Source organism: Furipterus horrens, unplaced genomic scaffold (assembly GCF_987537825.1).
Source record: "Furipterus horrens unplaced genomic scaffold, mFurHor1.1.pri manual_scaffold_7, whole genome shotgun sequence".
In the NCBI taxonomy this organism is placed as follows: Eukaryota; Metazoa; Chordata; class Mammalia; order Chiroptera; family Furipteridae; genus Furipterus; species Furipterus horrens.
The window spans coordinates 56,489,263-56,510,650 of record NW_028327177.1 but is presented as its reverse complement, the minus strand read 5'-3'; the positions used below and the strand labels follow the sequence as shown (position 1 = coordinate 56,510,650).

At 37.7% G+C, this 21,388-nt stretch overlaps 1 protein-coding gene across 3 annotated transcripts in view; it reads left to right on the top strand.

The window, feature by feature from the left end:
* The window catches only part of SPIDR (scaffold protein involved in DNA repair), a 396,715-nt gene that overhangs the window by 260,844 nt on the left and 114,483 nt on the right, over window positions 1-21,388 (top strand). For all 3 annotated transcript variants that reach the window (XM_090283719.1, XM_090283718.1, XM_090283717.1), the window contains exon 7: window positions 1,122-1,369. In XM_090283719.1, the coding sequence (XP_090139845.1) occupies window positions 1,122-1,369 (248 nt within the window). The remainder of the gene's footprint in view (window positions 1-1,121; window positions 1,370-21,388) is intronic.

The window sequence follows — 21,388 nt, the reverse complement described above, 5'->3', positions numbered from 1 at the left end:
TTTGGAATTTGCCCTGACCAGTGATCATCTGCCAAGATGGATTTAGAAAACCACTAAATTTCACTTGGAATGGGCATGAAGTGAACTCCTGGGACCCATCCAAGGTCTCTCCCAGTGCACTGCTCAGGTTGCCGAGTTACCTGGATCAGCACTGAATGGAATGCTGAACCTGACAAGACAACATGAGGGAACATAAGAAAGACAGAAAAGCAGACATGCTTTCATCCTGTTTTGTGTATGTGTAGTCAAGCAGGATCTCTCTTTAACTATCAAAAGAGTATCTGGAGGGAATTATATGAAAAGGAGGGATTTCTAACCAATTTAATTGTACCAGATTTTTTAAAATGCTGGAAGTATATTACTGCTTCAAATTCATGAGGTGTTTTTTCTTCAACAGTGATGATGAAGCCACAGGATAGCATAGTGGTTAAGAGTATGGACTTTGGAAACAGGTGTTCTTGTTTAGTCTTGTCTCAGCCACTTTCTTTTAGGTGACCTTGGGCAAGATATTTAATTTCTCTGTCTCAATATCTTTATCTGTAAAATGGTGATAATGATAGAATCTACCTCCTTGGTTTGTTGTAAAGTTAAATATATTTGTTAAGTTAAGGACAATATGTAAAGAAAAGTACCTGAAATGTCAAAAGTATTCATATTATGATATTTAATAGTATTATCAATGATTGTTGGGATGCTACATGAGCACGTAAAGTACCTACCCAGTGGACTACCGTTCTCTCATTTTGTTTTTAAGTTTATCCTGTTGGGATTGTTACCTCACAAAAGAAAAACGTTCTAAATTACCGTGATATATTTTAGTAACAGGACTTTCTACATGTTCAAAGTCCCAATATGGTCTGTGTTTCCACTGATAAGAAACGCTCTGTCATTTCTGTGTTATTCTTGCTCACCATGCCCTTCTTGGCAGTACTAGTCACCTGGCAGACATGGAAGTTCTTGATTTGTTGTTTTTTTAATATATTTACAGATTTGTGTTTTATATTTATTTTTCCTTTAGTGTTCTGCATTTACATCAGAGGATTACCTAAGAATGTCATTATTTATATGTAGTGTGCTTACATGAATCAGACTGAAATTGATCCTTTGTGTGTCTTGGCCAGGTTATGAGAAGTAGTCTCACCACCATCAGGACAGACTGGACCCACAAGCATGAGGAAGCAAAACAGCACTTTTCACCTCACACTCCCCTGAGAGATTCTCTCCTGGATACGGTAGAAAGCCAAGGAGCCGCCACATGGTCAGGAGTTAGAGTCCCAGTGGTGGTGCAGAGAGTTTACTCTCTACCCTGCAGGTGTCAACAGGGAGGTGGCTCAACTGCTCCCCCCATCTCAGACCCACCTAAAGTTCGGTGAGTGACAAAACACAGGCATGGGATACCTAGAATTACATAGAGAAAGGAGAGGCTCTTTGAGGAGCAACTTCTTGACTACGTTCACCATACACATCAGTTGTTTTTGTTTGTTTGCTTCTTGCATCAAAATTTGGGACCATGGTGTGACAAAGGATTCTGTCTATTTATGTCAAAAGCCCTACTAAAATAATTTAATTCATTACATTTGCTTTTACCTTCAGTGGTTCATGTTTCTGCAAGTAATACAAATATAAGAAATACTGGTATTGTTGTAGAAAAGCCAAGACGTGATTATCATACCAAAAAGCCCACTCACTGTATTATCTGTCAAGTTTTACATTTCTTAAAAACCTAAGTAAATGGCAGTTAGTAAATCTGTTAAGTTAGCCTTTCAGAGAGTGTTGTTTTTACCTTTATCAGCACTACCTAATAGAACTTTCTTAAGTGATGTAAATGTTGTATATCCGCACTATCCAATGAAGTAGCCACTAACTGCATATGGTTACTGAGCACTTGAACTATAGCTAGTGAGACTGAGGGACTAAATATTAAATTTTATTTAATTTTAAGTTATTTTAAGTAGCTCCATGTGGCTAGTGGCTAACTTGTTGGACAGTGCAGCTAGATGAATACATACATGAACAAGGGCCAAACACATGATTTGAAGTACTTTGCTCATGTGAACTGAGAGAGAACAATGCCCTCTTTTCTACTCAGATTTAGGTTTTACATTTTTTAAAATAGCTATAGACACATTGTTGACTGGAGGGTTTATTTATGTCAGAGCCTTGGTATAACCATTTAAGGTTGTCTCTTTCAATGTTAAGTTGCACTCAGAGCAGTGATATGGTTTAACAACAGAATAGAAATTGCAAGTATAGATGCCAGTTTATCTACTCTTAATAAGAAAACATATTGTAGAAATAATAATTAATAATTATTCTATTTTTAAAAATCATTTTAATAGCTATATTCTTGTGTTATTTTTGAGTTTTCGTTTTTCTTTCTTTTTTTTCTCAATCCCTCGATATCCCCTACTAGCACCCTTCCCTGACAACTGCCAGCCTGCTCTCTATTTAACAGTCTGTCACTATTTTGCTTGTTAGTTCATTTTGTTCCTTAGATTCTACATAACAGTAGATTCATATCTTACTTGTTTCTCTCTGACTGGCTTATTTCACTTACCATAATGTTCTCCAGATCCATCCATGCTGTTGCAAAGGGTAAGATTTCCTTTTTTATAGCTGAGTAGTATTCCATTGTGTAAATGTACCACAGCTTTTCTATCCACTTATCTGCTGATGGATACTTGAGCTGCTTGCAAATATTGGCTATTGTAATTAATGCTGCAGTGAACCTCGGGATACATGTATTCTTTTAAATTAGTGTTTCAGGTTCTTCATTCCTAGATGTAGCTCCATACTGCTTTCCACAATAGATGCATCAATCTAAATTTCCACCAGTAGTGCAAGAGGGTTCCCCTTTCTCCACATCCTTGCCACCACTTGTTTGTTGACTTATTGATGATAGCCATTCTGACAGGTATGAGATGAAATCTCAGTGTGGTTTTAATTTGCATCTCTCTGATACTGAGCATCTTTTCATGTGCCGATTGGCCATCTGTATGTCCTCTTTGAAGAAGTGTTTGTTCGGGGCCTTTGCTTATTTTTTAAATGGAATTGTTTGTTGTTTTGGTGTTCTTTATAAATTTTGGACATTAACCCCTTATCAGATGTATTGACAAATATCTTCTCCCATTCAGTGGGCTGGCTTTTCACTTTGTTGATGGTTTCCTTTGCTACGCAAAAACTGTTTAATCTGATGTAGTCCCTCCATTCATTTATTTTTTTTTTCTTTTGTGTCCCTTGCCTAAGATATATCAGAAAGATCCAAGATTTTACTGCCTATTTTTTCTTCTAGGATATTTATTGTTTTGAGTATAACATTTAAGTCTTTAGTACACTTGAAGTTTATTTCTATGTATAGTGTAAGAAGGCAGTCTGGTTTCATTTTTTGCACATACTTGTTTAATTTTCCCAACACCATTTATTGAATAGACTATCTTTACCCCACTGTATCATCTTGCCTGCTTTGTCAGATATTATTTGACTAGAAAGGCACGGGTTTATTTCTAGCTCCCTATTTGTTCCATTGATCTATTGTCTGTTTTTATGTCATTGCCGTGCTGTTTTGATTATGATAGCTTTGTAGTAGTTTAATATCAGGTGACATGACTCCTTTGTTCTTCTTTCACAAGATCACTGTTGCTATTCTGATCTTTTGTGTTTCCATATAAATTTTTGGAATATTTTAGTTCTCTGGAATACACCATTGGTGTCTTGATAGGAATAGCATTGAATCCATAGATTGCTTTGGGTAGAATGGACATTTTAATGATGTTAATTCCTCCTATCCATGAAAATGAGGTACATGTTTACACTTACTTGTATCTTCTTCAGTTTCTTTCTTCAGTGTGTTATAATTTTCAGAGTACAGGTCTTTTGCCTCCTTGGTTAAATTTAATCCTAGATATTTTTTAAAAATTTTTTATCCCCACCCAAAGATATTTTTTTCATTGCTTTCAAAGAGAGAGGAAGGGAGAGAGAGAAACATCCATGCAAAAGAGAAACATCAATTGGTTGCCTCAGGTACACACCTGGACTGAAGATCAGTGCCTGGACTGCATCCATACTGGAGGTCGCACAAACCTGAGACCTGATTGTGAATCAAACCTGTAACCTTTTATTTATGGGATGACACTGCAACTAACTGAGCCACACTGGCCAGGGCTGTATTTTATTCTTTTTAAGCCATTATGAATGGGACTGTTTTCTTAGTTTCCCTTTCTGATAGTTCATTATTGGTGTATAAAAATAGAACTGATTTCTGGATATTTACTTTATATTCTGCTACATTACACAATTCATTTATCAGTTCAAGTCGCTTTTTGCTGGAATATTTAGGGTTCTCTATATACAGTTTATGTCATCTGAAAATAATGACCGTTTTACTTCTTCCTTTCCAATTCAGATGCTTTTTATTTCTTCTTTGGTTGGATTGCTGCAGCTAGGACTTCCAGTACCATGTTGAATAAGATTAGTGAAAATGGACATTTCTGTCTTGTTCCTGATCATAAAGGAAATGCTTGTAAGTTTATGCCCATTGAGTATGACGTTGGCTGTGGGTTTATCATATATGGCCTTTATTATGTTGACATATGTTCCTCTGTTACTACTTTGATGAGAGTTTTTATAATAGTTCTACATTTTACCAAATGCTTTTTCTTCCTCTATTGATATGATCATGTGATTTTTATCCTTCATTTTGTTTATGTGCTGTATCATGTTTATTGATTTGCAGATATTTTACCAACCTTGCATCCCCAGAATAAATCCCACTTGATTGTGATATATGATCTTTTTAATGTACTGCTAGATCCAGTTTGCTATTATTTTGTTGAGGATTTTTGTATCTATGTTCATCAGGCCTACGGGTCTGTAGTTTTCCTTTTCTGTAGTGTCTTTATCTGGTTGTAGAATTACAATAATTTCTAGGAATTTAACCATTTCATCCAGATTGTCCAATTTGTTGACATATAGTTGTTCATAGTATTTTCTTGCAGTCCTTGCTATTTCTTTGGTGTCAGTTATTGTTTCTCCTCTTTCATTTCTGATTTTATTTATTTGGGTCCTCTCATTTTTTCTTCATGAGTCTGGTTAAATGTCTGTCCATCTTGTTTATCTTTTCAAAGAGCTAGCTCTTGGTTTTATTGATTTTTCTTTTTTTAGATGTTTATTTAGATTCTATTTTCTTTGTTTCTGCTCTGTTCTTTATTTCCCTCATTCTACTTACTTTGGGCTTTGTTGTTCTTTTTCAAGTTCCTTTAAGTGTAAAGTTAGACTATTTATTTGAGATTTTTCTAGTTTATTGAGATAAGTCTGTAATGCTATGAATTTCTCTCTTAGGACTACTTTCATTTGTCCCATAGATTTTAGGTTATTGTGTTCTTATTTTCATTTGTTTCAAGATATCCTTTGATTTCTTCCTTGATCTCATTGTTAACCTATTCATTGTTTACTAACATGTTATTTAGCCTCCATGTATTTGTGTTTTTCAGTTTTTTTCTGGTGATTGATTTCTAATTTCATACCATCATGGTCAGAAAAGATGCTTAATATGACTTCAGTCTTCTTAAATTTATTGAGACTTGTTTTGTGGTCTATCCTAGAAAATGTTCCATGTGCACTAGAAAGGAATGTATATTCCACTGCTTTGGAGTGAAATGCTCTGAAGATATCAGTTAAATCCATCTATTCTAATGTGTCATTTAGGGCCGCCATTTCTTTGTTGATTTTCTGTCTGGAAGATCTATTCATTGATGTCAATGGAGTGTTAAAATCCCCTACTATCACTGTATTACTCTTGATCTCTCCTTTTATGTCCATGAAAATTTGCTTTATAAAATATTTAGGTACTACTATGTTGGGTACATGAATGTTTACAAGAGTTATATCCTGTTGCTGGATTGCTTTCTTTATCATTATGTAGAGTCCTTGTTTGTTTCTTACTACAGCCTTTGTTTTAAAGTCTATTTTATCTGATGTAAATATTGTTACTCCAGCTTTTTTTTCCTTTCCATTTTCATTATCTCTTTACATCTCTTTACTTTTAGTCTGTGTGTATCTTCTGAGTTGAGTCTCTTGTCAACAGCATATATATGGGTCTTGTTTGCTTATCCATTCAGCTACCCTTTCTTTTGATTGGAGCATTTAAGCCATTTATATTAAAGTGATTATTGATAGGTGCATATTTATTGCCATTTTATTCTTTAAACTATGTTTCTCTGGTTTTCTTCTTCTTTAAGTGGACCCTTTAACATTTTTGTAATAGTGGTTTGTTGGTAACAAACTTCTTTAGTCTTTTCTTGTCTGGGAGTCTCTTTATTTCTTCAATTTTAAATGATAATTTTTCTCAGTAAAGTAGTCTTGGTTATAGGTCTTTGCTTTTCATCACTTTGAATGTTTTATACCAGTCCCTTCTGGCCTGAAATATTTTTGTTGAGAAATTATCTGACAGTCTTAAGGGAGCTACCTTGTAGGTAACTGTCTTTCTCTTGCGACTTTAAGAATTTCTTTTTGTCTTTAAATTTTGCCATTTTAATTATGATGTGTCTTAATGTAGGCCTCTTTGGGTCCATCTTGTTTAGGACTCCGTGCACTTCCTCAACTTGTGTGTGTGTGTGTGTGTGTTTTTTCCTTCACCAGGTTAGGGAATTTTTCAGTCATTATTTCTTTAAAGAGGTTCTCAATCCCTTGCTCTCTCTCTCCTCCTTCTAGTACCTCTAGGATGTGGATGTTGTTAAGTTTCCATTTGTCCCCAAGTTTTCTTAAATTATCATTTTTTTAATTCCTTTTCTTTTTTTTCTTTTTTTCTTTCTTTTTTTTTTTTTTTTTTTTTTTTTTTTTTTCACTACTCTGGGTGTTTTTTTGTTTTGTTTTGTTTTGTTTTTTGGTTTCCAAATTGCTGATTTGATCTTCCGCTTCATCCAACCTACTGTTTATTCCTTCCAGTGTTCTTTAGTTCAGATATTGTATTCTTCACTTCTGATTGGTTCTTTTTTATGGTTTCTTTGTCCTTTTTCATGATATCGAGCACCGTTAGGACCATTACTTTGAACTGTGCGTCTGATAATTTGTTTGTCTCCATTTAGTTCATTTAGCTATTTTACTGGAGATATCCCCTGTTCTTTATTTTGGGCATTTTTCTTTGTCTCCCCATTTTGGCTGCCTCTTTGTGTTTGTTTTTATGTATCAGATATGCTATGACTCCCCGTCTCTTTAGGTGGCTATATGCAGTATGTTTCCTGTGGGGTCTAGTCATGCAATCTCCTTGATCCCCTGATCTGGGTCCTCCAGAAATGTCCCTTGTGTGGGTTATGTGGGCTCTCCTGTTATAATTAAGTCTTGATTGCTATTGACCTGTCCGTTCATGGCATAGAGCCTTAGGCTGGCTGACTCTGAGGCTCAGCCCTAACCATGGTCTTCGAGCTGCTGTGCAGGTGCTAACCATATGAAGCAGAATTTGCCTCAGCAGAGTTTGCTGCCTGCCAAGATCTCCATTTTGATATGCTACCTGTGAAGCTTATTAGATCCTACGCTGATGTTGTCTGAAGCTGACACTAGGTGGGTTGGTTCTGTGCCTCTTAGAAGGGACTCTGCTGCAGACCAATGTAAGACACTGCCCGTGACTGGCCCTCAGCAACCTTTCTGAAGCTACAAGTGGTCCCTAGTTTGTAGCTGCCTCTGCTGGCCCTGGGTGCATACAAGAAGGGCCAAGCTGTGCACCAAGGCCAGCTTCTACCAGCACCTGGCCGAGGGAGAGGTCCACAAAATTCCCAAGGCACCCCAACGAGATTTGCCTCTGCCTGCCTCCGCCTGCCTCCACCTGCCAGCTGCCTGTTAGGCTCAGTCATTGAAAGAGCCTGTGCCTATACTCCTCAGCAGGGCATAATCTCCACAGGGTGGGGTGAGAGGAAATCCAGAGGGTGGGGCTATTGCATTCCCCTAGGCTAATGCCACAAGGAGGGCAGTGCTCCACCCAAGGAAGAGAATGTCTGTGGTATCAGAGAATGACTTAGCACAGGGATCCTGGCATGTGTCCCTTTAGCTTTCTCCACAGAGCCAAAAACTCCAGACTCTCCTCACGCAACTCTAGTCTGCTCCACCCTCCCTCTACTGGAGCCCGGGGTGAGCAGCTATGAACAAAATTTTGTGTTGCCTTATCAAGCGTGTGCCTGTGTCTCTAGTGTACTCCATGTCCCCCTGGCCAATGAAACCCCACTGCTCTTCATAGCCAGGTGTTACGTGGGCCTCCCTTCCTAGCTCTGGGCTCTGGGCTGGGGAGCCTGGCTTGGGATTTAGACCCCCTCATCTCATCAGCTGAGATGTCCCTCTAGTACCTTATTCACTGTCTGTAGGAGCTGGGCCAGAGCTTTTTGCATCTCCACCCTTCCTATCTGTCTTGATGTGGCTTTTTCTGTAAATCCTTGGTTATAATACTTCTCTTCAGCTAGTCTTCAGTTGGTTATTAAGGTGATTGTTATATAATTTAGTTGTAATAACAGTTTGGTCCTAGGAGATGGTTAGTGTAGTTCAAACTAAACTGCTGCCATCATGGATCTCTAATTATTCTACTGTAATGGTGCCTTCTGATGCTATTCAGAAGGAGCAACAGGAAACACTTTTCTGTTAATTATGAATCCTCTTCAAGTGGATCACACTTGATCTGAAAGTACTATGAATTTCAAAAAGTCTCCTTTAGGTGTGGAATTAGAGAATATTTCTTTTGGATTATAGAATAATTTTATTTTTGTTTTGTTTGAAATATGTATGTGTGTGAACTCCATTATAGGACTTTTAAGGTTTTACTAAGGCTTGTACTGTAAACCAGTCTTGAATTCTTTGACTTCAATCTGTGGTAAGTCTAAATAGAATTACCTGGGACACTTATATATTAGATGCGAGTTTTTTGTTTTTTGTTTTTGCTTTGCTTTTAATGGTATATGTCCAGTGTTAGGTTTTAGAGAAGATAATACTGAGTAAACTAGGCAGTAAGGATCTTGGTAAAGCTTTCCCAGACCAGCACACAGACCACATACTCTGAGGAGATGGGGATAGCAGGAACTGAGTCACAATAATGAGAAGGCAAGAGAAAACTGACAGTAAGGTTGCTTACTTATGATTAGTCACAAACAACATGCTCCTCTAAGGTCGTGCCTCCAGCTTCTTCAGTGGTACTTGTTTTACTTGTTGAACAAGTTGGAAGCTAACGTCTGGTGAGATGCTGTCAGAGGGGTCCACATTATGAATGCTTTGGATTTGTACCTTAGAACACACACTGGGACTGTGCTTGTGGTAGGTTGAAAGAAGGCCAGGCATAAACCTCAAAAACACGAAAACATTTATTCAGTTCTAATGAAATGCATTGTGCCTGGTATGTTTCCTACAGTACACACAGAAGTTTATAATGCTGAGTCTAGTGTCCCTTTTACAGATGAGGAAACTGAGCCTCAGAGAGGTTCTTATTTGCTGATATTTATATAGATGGACAAAAAGAAAAACATAATGAGACATAGAATCCAAAAATGACAAGGTTTTAGGGAGTATTGATGCCAAAAATGGGAAAAATTGAGTTAGAACCAAGCTGTTTAGATTAAGGCTGAGTCAAGGGTCAAATCATCCTGGGACAGCAGAAGTGGAAGTGCCCAGAAATGGGGAGAATTAATTGGACTGCATAGGAAAATGAACTTTTGGACAGAGGGTCATAATATTTCACCTTGGGTTTGAAGACAAGGCTTCAGAGATGTCCTTTGGATACAAAAAGTCCTATTATATGATTGATCAGTAATATTTTCTGGCTTCATTTGTTATAATAATGATTAACCTTTCCAGTTTACAAATCAAATTAATATAGAACGGAAATTATGCTTAACTCTCTAGTCATTCTTTGCTAATGTGTATATAAAGAGAAACCTATTATTAAATTATGTGCCTTGGAGAATTATTTAGCAATATGTTTTCTAATGTAGACTTTTTTTATACATACACATATAATATGTATATGAGAGAAAACATTATTAGAAGACTTAGTATATACCTTGGAAGATTTTTCTTTTCTGCTTGCAATTTCTATTCATAACTTCTTTATCGTAAATAAATTTGGGTAACCCCCTGTGTAATACATTTGAGTTAGTCTTGTCCAGAGGCATGAGTTCAGCAGACACAGAAGGGAAATTTCACAGTAACCTCTTACAACTGAAGATAGCTCTATGTCTGCTCTGTTGTCATAATCTGCTTTACCCCAACGACCTTTGAAACTATCAGTGAACTTAAACACAACATTGATCACTATGTGTTTTCTACAAAATGTCAGAAATTACCATGTCAGAAGAAATTAAGGTCTGTGAAAAGCAAAACAACTCTCTGTTATGATATACTCTTTTCGCCACACTAATTTCCTTCCCTGCTCTAACCAGGTCACGTGATTCCTGATGACATACTATGATGAGTTTTATACGTAACTTCATTTAGTACCTTTATTGTAGGTGTCAATCTCAACCTGTTCCCAGTGCTCTAGCAATATCACTTTTCTGTAAGAAAAAATCAGTAAAAGCTTATCTTCTGATGACAGACAGTACAATTTTGCCAATTTTGAAATTAAAGGAAATTCATTTGAAGCCAGCTAGTCCTGAACCAGGTCAGATAAATTCAATTATAGGCTTATGTCCTATGAGCTGTGAAACATCATAAAAAATATACTTTAGATTTCAGAAATATAATATGTTAAAGAGTCTCCTGTCCATTGTTGTACGTCACTTCTTTTAACTCAAGCTATTAAAGAAAACTTTTCTACCAGGTTTCTCAGGGTGTTGTAAGTCAGAATAACCAAAACTAACTTAAGTTATTTAAATCAAAGGTAAAAGAAAACTAATTTGGAAGATACTCCATAACCATTAAGCTAGGTGGTTGATTAAGAGCCCCAAAACACCTTTTTCTAGAGCCACTGCATGTTGAATGAATATGAAATAAATTCATAGGCTTTTTTAGCAACAAAGGAACATTGGTCTTGGGGGTAATTTATAGTGGAGGAAACTGAGACAAAGAAAAAGTATGCAAATTTCCTAGTGAGTCCCTACCTCATCGCAGAGCAGAATCTAGACCACTGATTTTTAACCTTTTTCATCTCGTGGCCACATAAACTAATTACCAAAATCTGCATACACCAAAAAATATATTTTTTATCAGTCTGACAAAAAAGTAGGTATAATTTTGGTTCATTCATACCAGAGGGCTATTGTTGTGTTCACTGTTGTCGTTTTTTATCTTAGACAGTCTTAGGGGAAAGAGTTCAGTGCCCCTTACTAAATAGCGGATATTGCACATTTTAAAAATTCTTGTGGCACACCAGTGTGCCTCTTGCAGCACATCGAATAAAAATCGCTAATCTAGACCATATTACTTTGCTCCTGGTCCATGGGGATTGCCACTAAACACTGCCTTTCATCCTCCCTTTCTGAAACATTCATTTCCTTTCTCCTTGAGATATTTAACTTAGAGACAAATAATTTAATTTTACCCCTTAGAGATGCATAATCTTTCTTGCCTGTCACTACAGAAATATTTATAATGAGAAAGTTCATCTTTTGTGAGGACAAAGAACTTGCTCAATATTCATATATTTGAACAAAAAGTTAAAAGAACTGAACCTTCCGTTTAATAGTTTAATATTTATCTTGAATTATAGTTTAATAGAAATTCATTGAGCTGAACTCAGGAAGCACATTTTCTTTCTTCTATACCTTGATGTTTTAGTCTCTTTTTAAACATTTTGACTCTTCTTTTAGTCTCTTCTCTTATATTTCTTCCTTCTTTTCACTACGAACAAACATCTACCATTGTCCTGGACCAGTTTCTGGGTCAGCAGTAGTTAACAAAACTAGACATTATCCTTGCCACTCATGGAGTCCCACGCAAAACAATTAAAAACAAATACAATTACGATTATAAGTTGCAATAAGTGCTCTGGTAAGAAAAAGTAGCACACTATGAGAGAGACCAGTGAAAAATGGACAGAATTTAATTTAGAGTTTTCAAGGATGGATGTTCTAAGGCATTATTATTTAAAATAACACTTGAAATGTAAGTGGATGTTAGGTCAAAGATGAAAGAGAATTGCACGCAGAAGACAATAATGCTGAAAGCTCTCCCAGACAAAAGGGAGAAGACAATGTGGCCAGGATGCACAGGACAGCAGGAAAGGCCAGAGAGGTGGGCCGGCCACAGCCCTGCAAGAACTATAGTGCTTGCTCTGGTTGCCCACTGACCCAGAGTAAGATTTACCTGTTTGAAAGGCAGCTTAAGCTGTTGAATAGAATATGGTTTTGAAAGAGGGGGAACATGGAGCAGGGTCCCAAAGGAAACAGGGAGACCCAGGAAAAGGCTCCCCAGGCTCCTTAGTCATGTCATACCACTGGGAAATACAGAAAAGGGCTCATGTCCTAGATGTGTGTGTGTGTTGGGGTAGAAGGAAACATTAAGAATTATCCTCAGTAAATAGAAGCCATGCAGGCTGAAAGGGTGTAGATGGGAGTCATCTACAAGGTCTGGAGTAAGAAGACTATGGCAGAACTGTTGGAGCTGTGCAGGGACCTGCCTAACCAAGTATGGATTCATGGGAGATGCTTGCAGCTGAACAGTGACCAGGAATGCTGAACTGCAGACTTCTACTTTTCTAAAGGATGTATGTAGATGTCACTCTCAAGACATGTGCCTCCCTGGACTCCACCATGATCCAGTGTAACACAGCACATGTTTCCCTGAACCACTGCATGAAGGCTGAGAACAGTGTACCCCAGATCCTGAAGGAGAGAGCTGCTATGAGAGGATGGCAATTCTGAAACCCACAAGTGCACATTTCAGAGAGGACAGAGATCTGTTTGCATAGCTGGCTTAAGAACAGATAAGGATATGGGGAACTTCTGGACATGGTTTTGGCTTATAGTCTTTGGGGAACAAGGGAAGAGCTGGGTCTTATGGGAGAGGAGGGCTCTGAGCAGGAGTGCTCTCAGCCCCTAACCCCACCACTGAGATTGGAATCCTATAAATGAAAACCTGTTTCCTTAAACACTAAAAATAAAAAAGAAGAATTATCATCAGCTTCATTATGTGGAGGGATGGTGGACCATTTACTGAGAGGAGAAACACTGGAATGAGAACAGGATTGTAGGAGAGCTTTAAGAATTCAGTTGGGGGCTGTTTAGTTTGAGATTCCTATGAGACGGATATCCAAGAACAGATGTCAGATGTAAATGCTGGATATACAAATCTCCAATTCAGAGAAGGATTTTGAGTTGGAGATAAATATTTGGGGGTTTTCAGCCTGCAGCTGGTCAGTGTGTATATTTGTATGTACACTTACTTATTTGCTAATTTGAATAATTTATTATATTTGTCCATGGTACTAAACTCCAAAGGCACAAGAGGGCATGCAGTGAAAGGCAGGTGCCCCAGCTCTCTTCCTCATAGGTGGTACCTACTTTTCTGCAACCCCATGCAGAGGTGTTCTGTCACAACTATTAACTATATAAGGTCAGGGCAATGGACAAGGTCACATTAGAGAAAAAGTAGACACAAACAGAAGAGACTGAAGAGGAGGGGCTAGTGATACCAGAGAAAACTCATGTCTGTTGTGGCGGGCACTCAGGATGAGGGATTTTCCAAGTGTGGAAGGAGACAGCTAAGCATGGTGCTGCAAAGAAGCCTAATTAAATTAAGGACTGAAAACATGTATAGTAGATTGCCAAGGCGTTCCTGGGTAACTTTAGGAACAGAAGTTCCTAAAGGTACAGGGAAATGGTGAGGATAGAAGCTAGCTTACAGGAAGATAACAGTCAGTGGGAGGCAGGCAGGAGGGACAGGTTTGATGGCAAATATTTTGATGCATAGGGGAATGAGAATATCCAGCGTTAAGCAAAGCAATAGTGAAGGCATTTATGTCTTGTTTCCAATATAGGTACCATTTTTCTCTTAAGAATACGTTGAGGTAGAGGCAGTATGTTAATAGAAAGGAACAGACTGTCTAGAATCAGACTGGTGTGGATTCAAATGCTGACTTCACCACTAAGATTTGGGGCAAGTTATGTTTTTTAATTTGTGAAATTGTAATTATAATTATTATACTTTCCATACTACAGGTTCATGATGAGGATTAAATGAGATTAAGTATATAAAGAATTTAGCATAATGCTTCCCATATAATAAACACTCAATAGAGAATGGCTCACTAGCTCTTTAAAAGCAAGTGCAAATACTTAAAAATGGTGAAATGCTGATAAAGAACATTGTTATAATAGACAACTAAGCACAGACAAGACACCACATTACAAGTTGTCATTCTGTATTAGTATTGAGTTTGTTTTCTGGTTCAAGGGAAAGTTTGAATGATACTGATTTTTACTTCTAAGCTATTGACTGCCCTCACCTCATCCCATTCATCAACAAGGAGCTGGTGCTCATTTGTTTTAGAAACAAACATTTATGTAAATTCAGGTGTGAAATGTGACCATTGCCTTCTGTAGATGAGTGGATCAAAAAACTGTGGTACATTTACACAATGGAATACTATGTAGCAGAAAGAAAGAAGGAACTCCTGCCATTTGCAACAACATGGATGGAACTAGAGAGAATTATGCTTAGTGAAATAAGCCAGGCAAAGAAAGAAAAATACCATATGATATCACCTAATACAGGAAACTAAAGAACAACACAAACAAAGGAACTAAACAGAACAAAGAGCAGAATAGCCGTCAATAGGGGGGAGGGGAGAGGGAGAGAAGGGGGATAAGTAAGGGAAGGGTTTAATTAAAGAGCCTGTATGAAAGACTCATGGACATGGACAATGGGGAGGGATATGATTGTGGGAGAGGGGGTGGGTTGGGTGGGGGAGAGAAATTGGGGGAAAAGGGGACAACTGTAATTGAAAAACCAAAATAAAAAATATATATAAAAAAATAAAAAATAAAAAAATAAACGACGGAGTTATAGAAATTCCTCTGTAATAAGCACGTTGCAAAAAACTGCCCTAATGCTGGGTCCAGTGTTGAATGGTGCTGGTAAATATAACTGGTGTATTTTTATCTTTGTCTAGAGCAGCAGTTCTCAGCCTGTGGATTGCGACCCCTTTGGGGGGGTCGAACGACCCTTTCACAGGGGTCTCCTAAGACCACTGGAAAACACATACATAATTACATATTGTTTTTGTGATTAATCACTATGCTTTAGTTATGGTTGGGGGTCACCACAACATGAGGAACTGTATTAAAGGGTCGCGACATTAGGAAGGTTGAGAACCACTAGTCTAGAGCATTAAAGACATCCCAGACTGCTGATGTTGAAAACAGCCCAGTATTAAAGAAGAATGAGGAACATGAACTAGTAGTGAATGTGATTAGTGACCTTTGCATGTGTTGGGATAGTAGAGAAAGACTCACATATTAAACTTGCTAGGTACGTATCACCAGATACTACCAGCGTCTGAGTGAAATGATTTTGATTGACCTACTTAGTACCGCATTTTTATAAGATCATTATTGTTATTCCTACTTTATTTTTGAAGTTTCTTCGTGTTGTAAAGAAGTTGGAATTACTCCTTTTCAATGATTTGAATATGTTTATTTTGATGCAAAAGATATTATGAAAGCAGGGCATCATTTTTTAATATGCCCTCATAAATGATGGCATAGCCCATTTTCAGAATTTTCTTATCCTTGCTCTCTCAGTGAATTCAAATCACCTTTTCGTCATTAGCTCTGTGTTCATGAGCCGTAAATAAGCCCTTTAATCTCAATTGCCCAGCTCTTTTGCTTATTTCCTCTCTAAAACAGCTGTTGGTGGCCCTTGTGATTTCCCAGTGTCCTCTGACCCTATTTTCTTCTCAGTCTTGTCTTACCGCTGATAATCTGGACACCCAGATCTTTTATATTCCTTGCCGTTCCTTCTGTTCATTTTCTGACTTATCGTAAAGGGTAAAATAGTATCAGAGCCTATGGAGTCATAGGTCTAATACTTACTGCTTTTTTTTTAATGAGTGTTCAGAGAGATCTGGAAATTGGAACTTGACTGAAAAGAAGCTGAGGAAATATATCATATTACCTCCCCCCTTAAAGGAATTTATTGATATGTAATTCACATGCCATAAAATTCACCCATTTAAAATATACAATTCAACAGTTTTTATGATATTTACAGGGTTCTACAGTTATAACCATAATCTAATATTAGAACATCTTTGTGACCTCATAAAGAAAACCCATACCAATTGACTGCCAACTACTCCTTCCCCCAGCCTCTGACAATTTCTAATCTGTTTTCTGTCTATGGATTTGCATCCTTCACTACCCAGCCTTAATACCACTTGCTCTATGTAATCTCTCCTGATTTCCCCTGTGGAATTAGTCTCTTCTTCAGTATGGTAGAATGAAACGAACAGAAATTTTGGAAGCAGAAAAGCTTGGGTGTGAATCTGAGCTCTTCCACCTTCAAGCTATATTTTCTTCGCGATGATGATTGATAGATATAGAGACAGACAGACAGTCCTCATTTTCACAACACCTAGGATGGTTGTTTTGCAAATTAAACGAGATAATATTTATAAAATGCCTGACACCAAGTAGACACTCTTAACACTATTTTTAAATAACTGTTATGGCTATATGTATTGTCGTTAGTTAGTTATAAATGTGTCAGTCCTTGCTGTAAGGTTGTAAACTCCTTGCAGGTAAGGATTATGTGTAGCAGTAGTAGTAATATTTATTATTGCATCTTCTGCAAATACTATGTCTATTATATATGTCCCTAATTATATTTCAGTTAATGTCCCTAAACATATTCCGTTTTTGTTTTTTGGCATTATGACAGTTGGCATTGTATTGTGTTTGTGTATCATTTCTCCCTTCTAGATGGCATAAAATGGATCCTTTTTTCTATCCCGTATCTCTTTTTTTCAGCTTTTATCATTTTATTGGTCAGTCCTGTTCAAAGTAGGCACCTTGGGGCCTCACACAGTTCTCCCAATCGCCATCAGCTGCCCCATCGTATTTTCCTAAATCTCATAGATGGTCTGAAATATGCTCCCTTTCTTAGGTGATTTTAGTTCTGGGAAAAGCCAGAAGTCACATGGTGCCACATCTGAGCTGTAGTGGGGCTTAGTCACCTGGATGATTTGATGTTTTGCCAAAAACTCTGCACTAGATGTGATGTATGAGTGGGCATGTTGTCATGATGAAGCTGTCAATCACCAGTTGCTGCGACCTTCTGAATCATCCCAGTAGTTCCTGCAGAGGAATGTTCATGCACAACACAAAATTTGCTGCAGATTCGTTGCTCTACTTGCTCAGTCATTTTGAATACGACATCCACACAGTACACATGCTCACTCAACAGCGTCTGCTGCCCCCACTGACTAGTACAGTGAAGTCATTGTTCACACATGCACATCCTAGTCCACTCTCCATGGCTGCCAATTTCCACTGACATCACTTAAGTCATTCCTGTTATATTAACAATGGCTAGGCTTTTTCTGGACAGACTTCATATACATGAAACCAGTGATGGTCTTGAAAGAAAAAAATCAGAAGGAATGATAACAGCCTACTAATGTGAGTACAGACAATTATGTAAATAAAATGTTCATAACAAAATGAAAATAGCAAGACTAATTTTCCAGATTCATAGCCAGACGTGGTATATGCATCCATAGTTCTAAGTTTGCATCTCAACCTGTCCTTGATGATTTTTTAGCATCTGTTATCCATCAAAATAAAGAATGATTTCAAGGTGGCCCTATCTAAAAGGCATGGAATTTTTGCCTGTTCCTGATTTCCTTTCCCTGGAAACTTTTGTTTCTAAAAGAAGCTGGAGCAGTACTTTGGTCACACTAGAACTTTCCTATTAGCCAGGTTGCAGCTCTGGGATGTGGTTTTCTGAGGTGATAGCACAGAGAAGAGCCATAGGCCGCAGAACACACAGCCTGGCAAAGTCTGCAGGAGCAGCCAAATGCGAGCACAGAGCACCACATACCTCTATAGCCAGAGAAACACAGACAGGGTGATGGGATCAAGTGTGAGATGTGACTTGCATTCCTGCTCTAGCTATGCTGCTACACTTTGCTGCCCCTTTCCTCTGTTTTTGCCTCCTAACTGGCCTGTTCTGCCTTGTCTTCTAGCTGCTGCTAGTCCCAGAGCACTTGGGACATCCAGCTGGGAATGTTGGCTGGCTCACTGTTGTGCTTATTTTTTGGCTCTATAGTTCTAATTAGCTTGAGCCAAATCAGCCCCATGCTTCACAGAAAATTTGAGCAAAGGGAACATCCAGAACAACTCTTTGAAACAGTATCCTTCACAAGAGAAAGATACTATGATACATGAACGGATACACTTGTTTTTTCCAGACCAGTTAGCCTGGCAGTGATGTTGTAAATGTTCTGAACCATCACATTTTATTCACATAGATACAAAAAGAGAGTAAAAGATACATGAGCATCTTGACAGGCACTTCATTATTGGGTGAGAATAATGGCCAGGTATTACACATTGCACTGGTACTTGTCAGCACCTTCAAAACAAGCCTGTACATTTTTTTTTTTTTTTTTTTTATGTCTTCCATTGAATACACTGAGGTTAAGGAGTATGACTCACCTGATCTTGGTATTGGACCATGACTATAGATGACACTTAACAATTATGTGTAAATGGGGTAAGTAGTGGCCAAGTGAGTAGCTGAGCAGGTGGTGTGAGGTTGTGTATTCTTTTTTTCTCAGGTCCATGGAGATGTATTACACATACTGTCATTTCTCTAAGGAGACTGACAAGGAGGCTAGTGGAAGAGGAATTGCCAGGACTACTCTGCTTTAGGAGAGAGGTGATGTCTAATCCTCACCAATCTCATAGAAAATGAGATGCTTGGACTTGAGGTCCCTGAAGAATATACAATCAATATAAACAAGCAGGGAAGAGAGGCAAGAGTAGGGACACTTAGAGAGGTGCCAAGGGAAGAGTAAGAGCAGCTCTTAAGTAAGAACGTTAAAAAAAAAACAAAAAGAAAAACCGAATCTAATTGATAATGATTTAAGCATATTAAAGCATTTGTTACAATTAGTGTAGAACTAAGAGAGGTCAAGAAAAAGTTAAGCAACCACAGGTAGAAGATGAAAGAATGAAAATATAGCATTGAACATTAAATGTAACTTAATTATCTGAGGAGGAAGGAACCCATGATTTGAAAACGAAATACTGAGTCATCCAGGGGAAGCTGGCAGTGAGAGGTTTTCTAGGTCTACAATAGCTCTATTGCACAGCTGCTACAGGAGCTCCTCAGCTGTGCATCCTGGCATACCATTTTATTTCCTGCCAGTGTGTGATTGTTCTGCCTCTCTCTTGTGGAGTCTGAGTGCAGGTGTCAGAAGCTCCTGCAGGAGGAAACAAAAAGAGAGGACCAGACTATATTGTATGTTTGGAAGTGGGAAGAAGAATAAAATAAACATAAAAATCTCTTGGATGTCTTACCACTTAAATAGATTTAGAAAACTTAGAGATGGCTTACTCAGCTCTGTACCTCAAGTCTTTGCACACAAATAACTTTTAATAGAACACTTGCTATCCAAGAAAACCACAGACATTGAATAGGCAAAAACTGAAGGTTTTTGAGGGCCTGTCTTCCCATGAGCTATAGAAAAGTGGAAAACTACAATTACAGTAAGGACATAAACCTTATCTTTAAAACTTTTGAATGTAAGTAATTCTAGTTTTTATTCTGCTCATTAATGCATCATCTTCTCTCCAGAAAAGACTTAAGACAAGATTCCCTAAAATGATATACTTTGTACAAATGGTTACTATATATTAGGTAGCAAATGTTATTCATCAGGGTGGACTATCTGGCAATTTACCTTCATGTTTAAATTTTTAATTTCTTCCAAGTGCTTCCTGAAGAAGAGTATCTGGTGTCTGTTTTGGGGAGGTGAGTGGAAATCAGGGGAGAGTGCAGTCTGAGTTAAGATGCAGCAATAAAGGCCCATCCCTCAGGGCTCTCTGACTTAATGTCCCTGAGATAGCTGTGAATTACCTCTATCCTCTGCTTGGAGAGCCTATGCTCAGTTCACATTTAGTAAAATCAACACAAAGAGCGCATTTTCATATTGACATAGATGCCTCCTTATGAATAGACTACCTAGAACTTTACATAAGAGATTGTCTCCAGTGTCTGGGGAAGAACTGTATGCTGTGGGACAGATTCCTTGAATGTCTCTTAGAACATGTGAATTTGGTGTGTACACATTACCTTTTCTTTTTTGAGGTGAAATTCACATAACAAAATTAACCATTTTAAAACATTCACATTGTTGAAGGGCCTCTCCTTTAATTTGTAAAAAGGACGTCTGTGAAGTATACTAAAGTGAAGTGCAATAAAGCACAAAGTATGACTCATATGCAGCTTTGTTTGGGTTAATACATGTTTTGGTGTTTAAGTGTCTCTTAATAAAAATGTTACAGAATCATGGAATCCTCTTGTTGGATGGACCTTTAAATACTGGTTGCAAATGATTTATTTTCTGATTTAGTCTCAGCTGCAGCAGGTTTGAACTTCTCTGGTGGCAGACTTACTGCTCTGCCACAGCCCGTTTGTGTTATGTGCAGTTCTCACTCCAAGAAAGTTCTCTCTTATCTTGAGTCTAAATTAATCTTCTTAGGTGTTCTGACCCTTGGAACTGATGCTTCCTCTTGGGATCATGCATAATCGATCTGTTTGTTTTAATATATGACAGCCCTGATATGTGTATATTACACACATCATACATGGTTCTCATATCCTAGTTCTGCTCATTAATTAAAGCCTCTGAAGTTCTGGGCCATGGTAATCCCATGTTTAATTAAAATAAATAACTCCAGAATATTTTCTACAGCAGATATACCATTTTATATTCCCACCAGCTGTGCATGAAGGTTACAATTTCTACACACCTTCACTAACACTTGTTATTTTTGCTTTTCTTTTAAATAACTATTCTAATGGGCATGAAGAGGTATTTTTAATTTTTCCTTTCTAATTTATTTGTCATTTACTTATTTTTCTTATCTTATTGCTTTGGGTAGAATTTCCAGTACACTGTTGAATGGAAGTAGCAAAAGCAGGTATCTTTGTCTTGTTCCTGATCTTAGGGGGAAATTTTCAGTCTTTCACCACTGAGTAGGATGTTAGTTGTAGGTTTTCCATAAATGCCCTATATCAGATTAAGAATGTTCACACCTTTTTCTAGTTTGTTGAGTATTTTTAACATGAAAGTATGTTAGATTTTTGTCAGATGCTTTTTCTACATAGCCTAATGTAACATTTTTTGTGTTATACATTATATGGTTAGTACTCAGAGAAGTTATGCACATATGATGATTTTTAGTAGAAAATG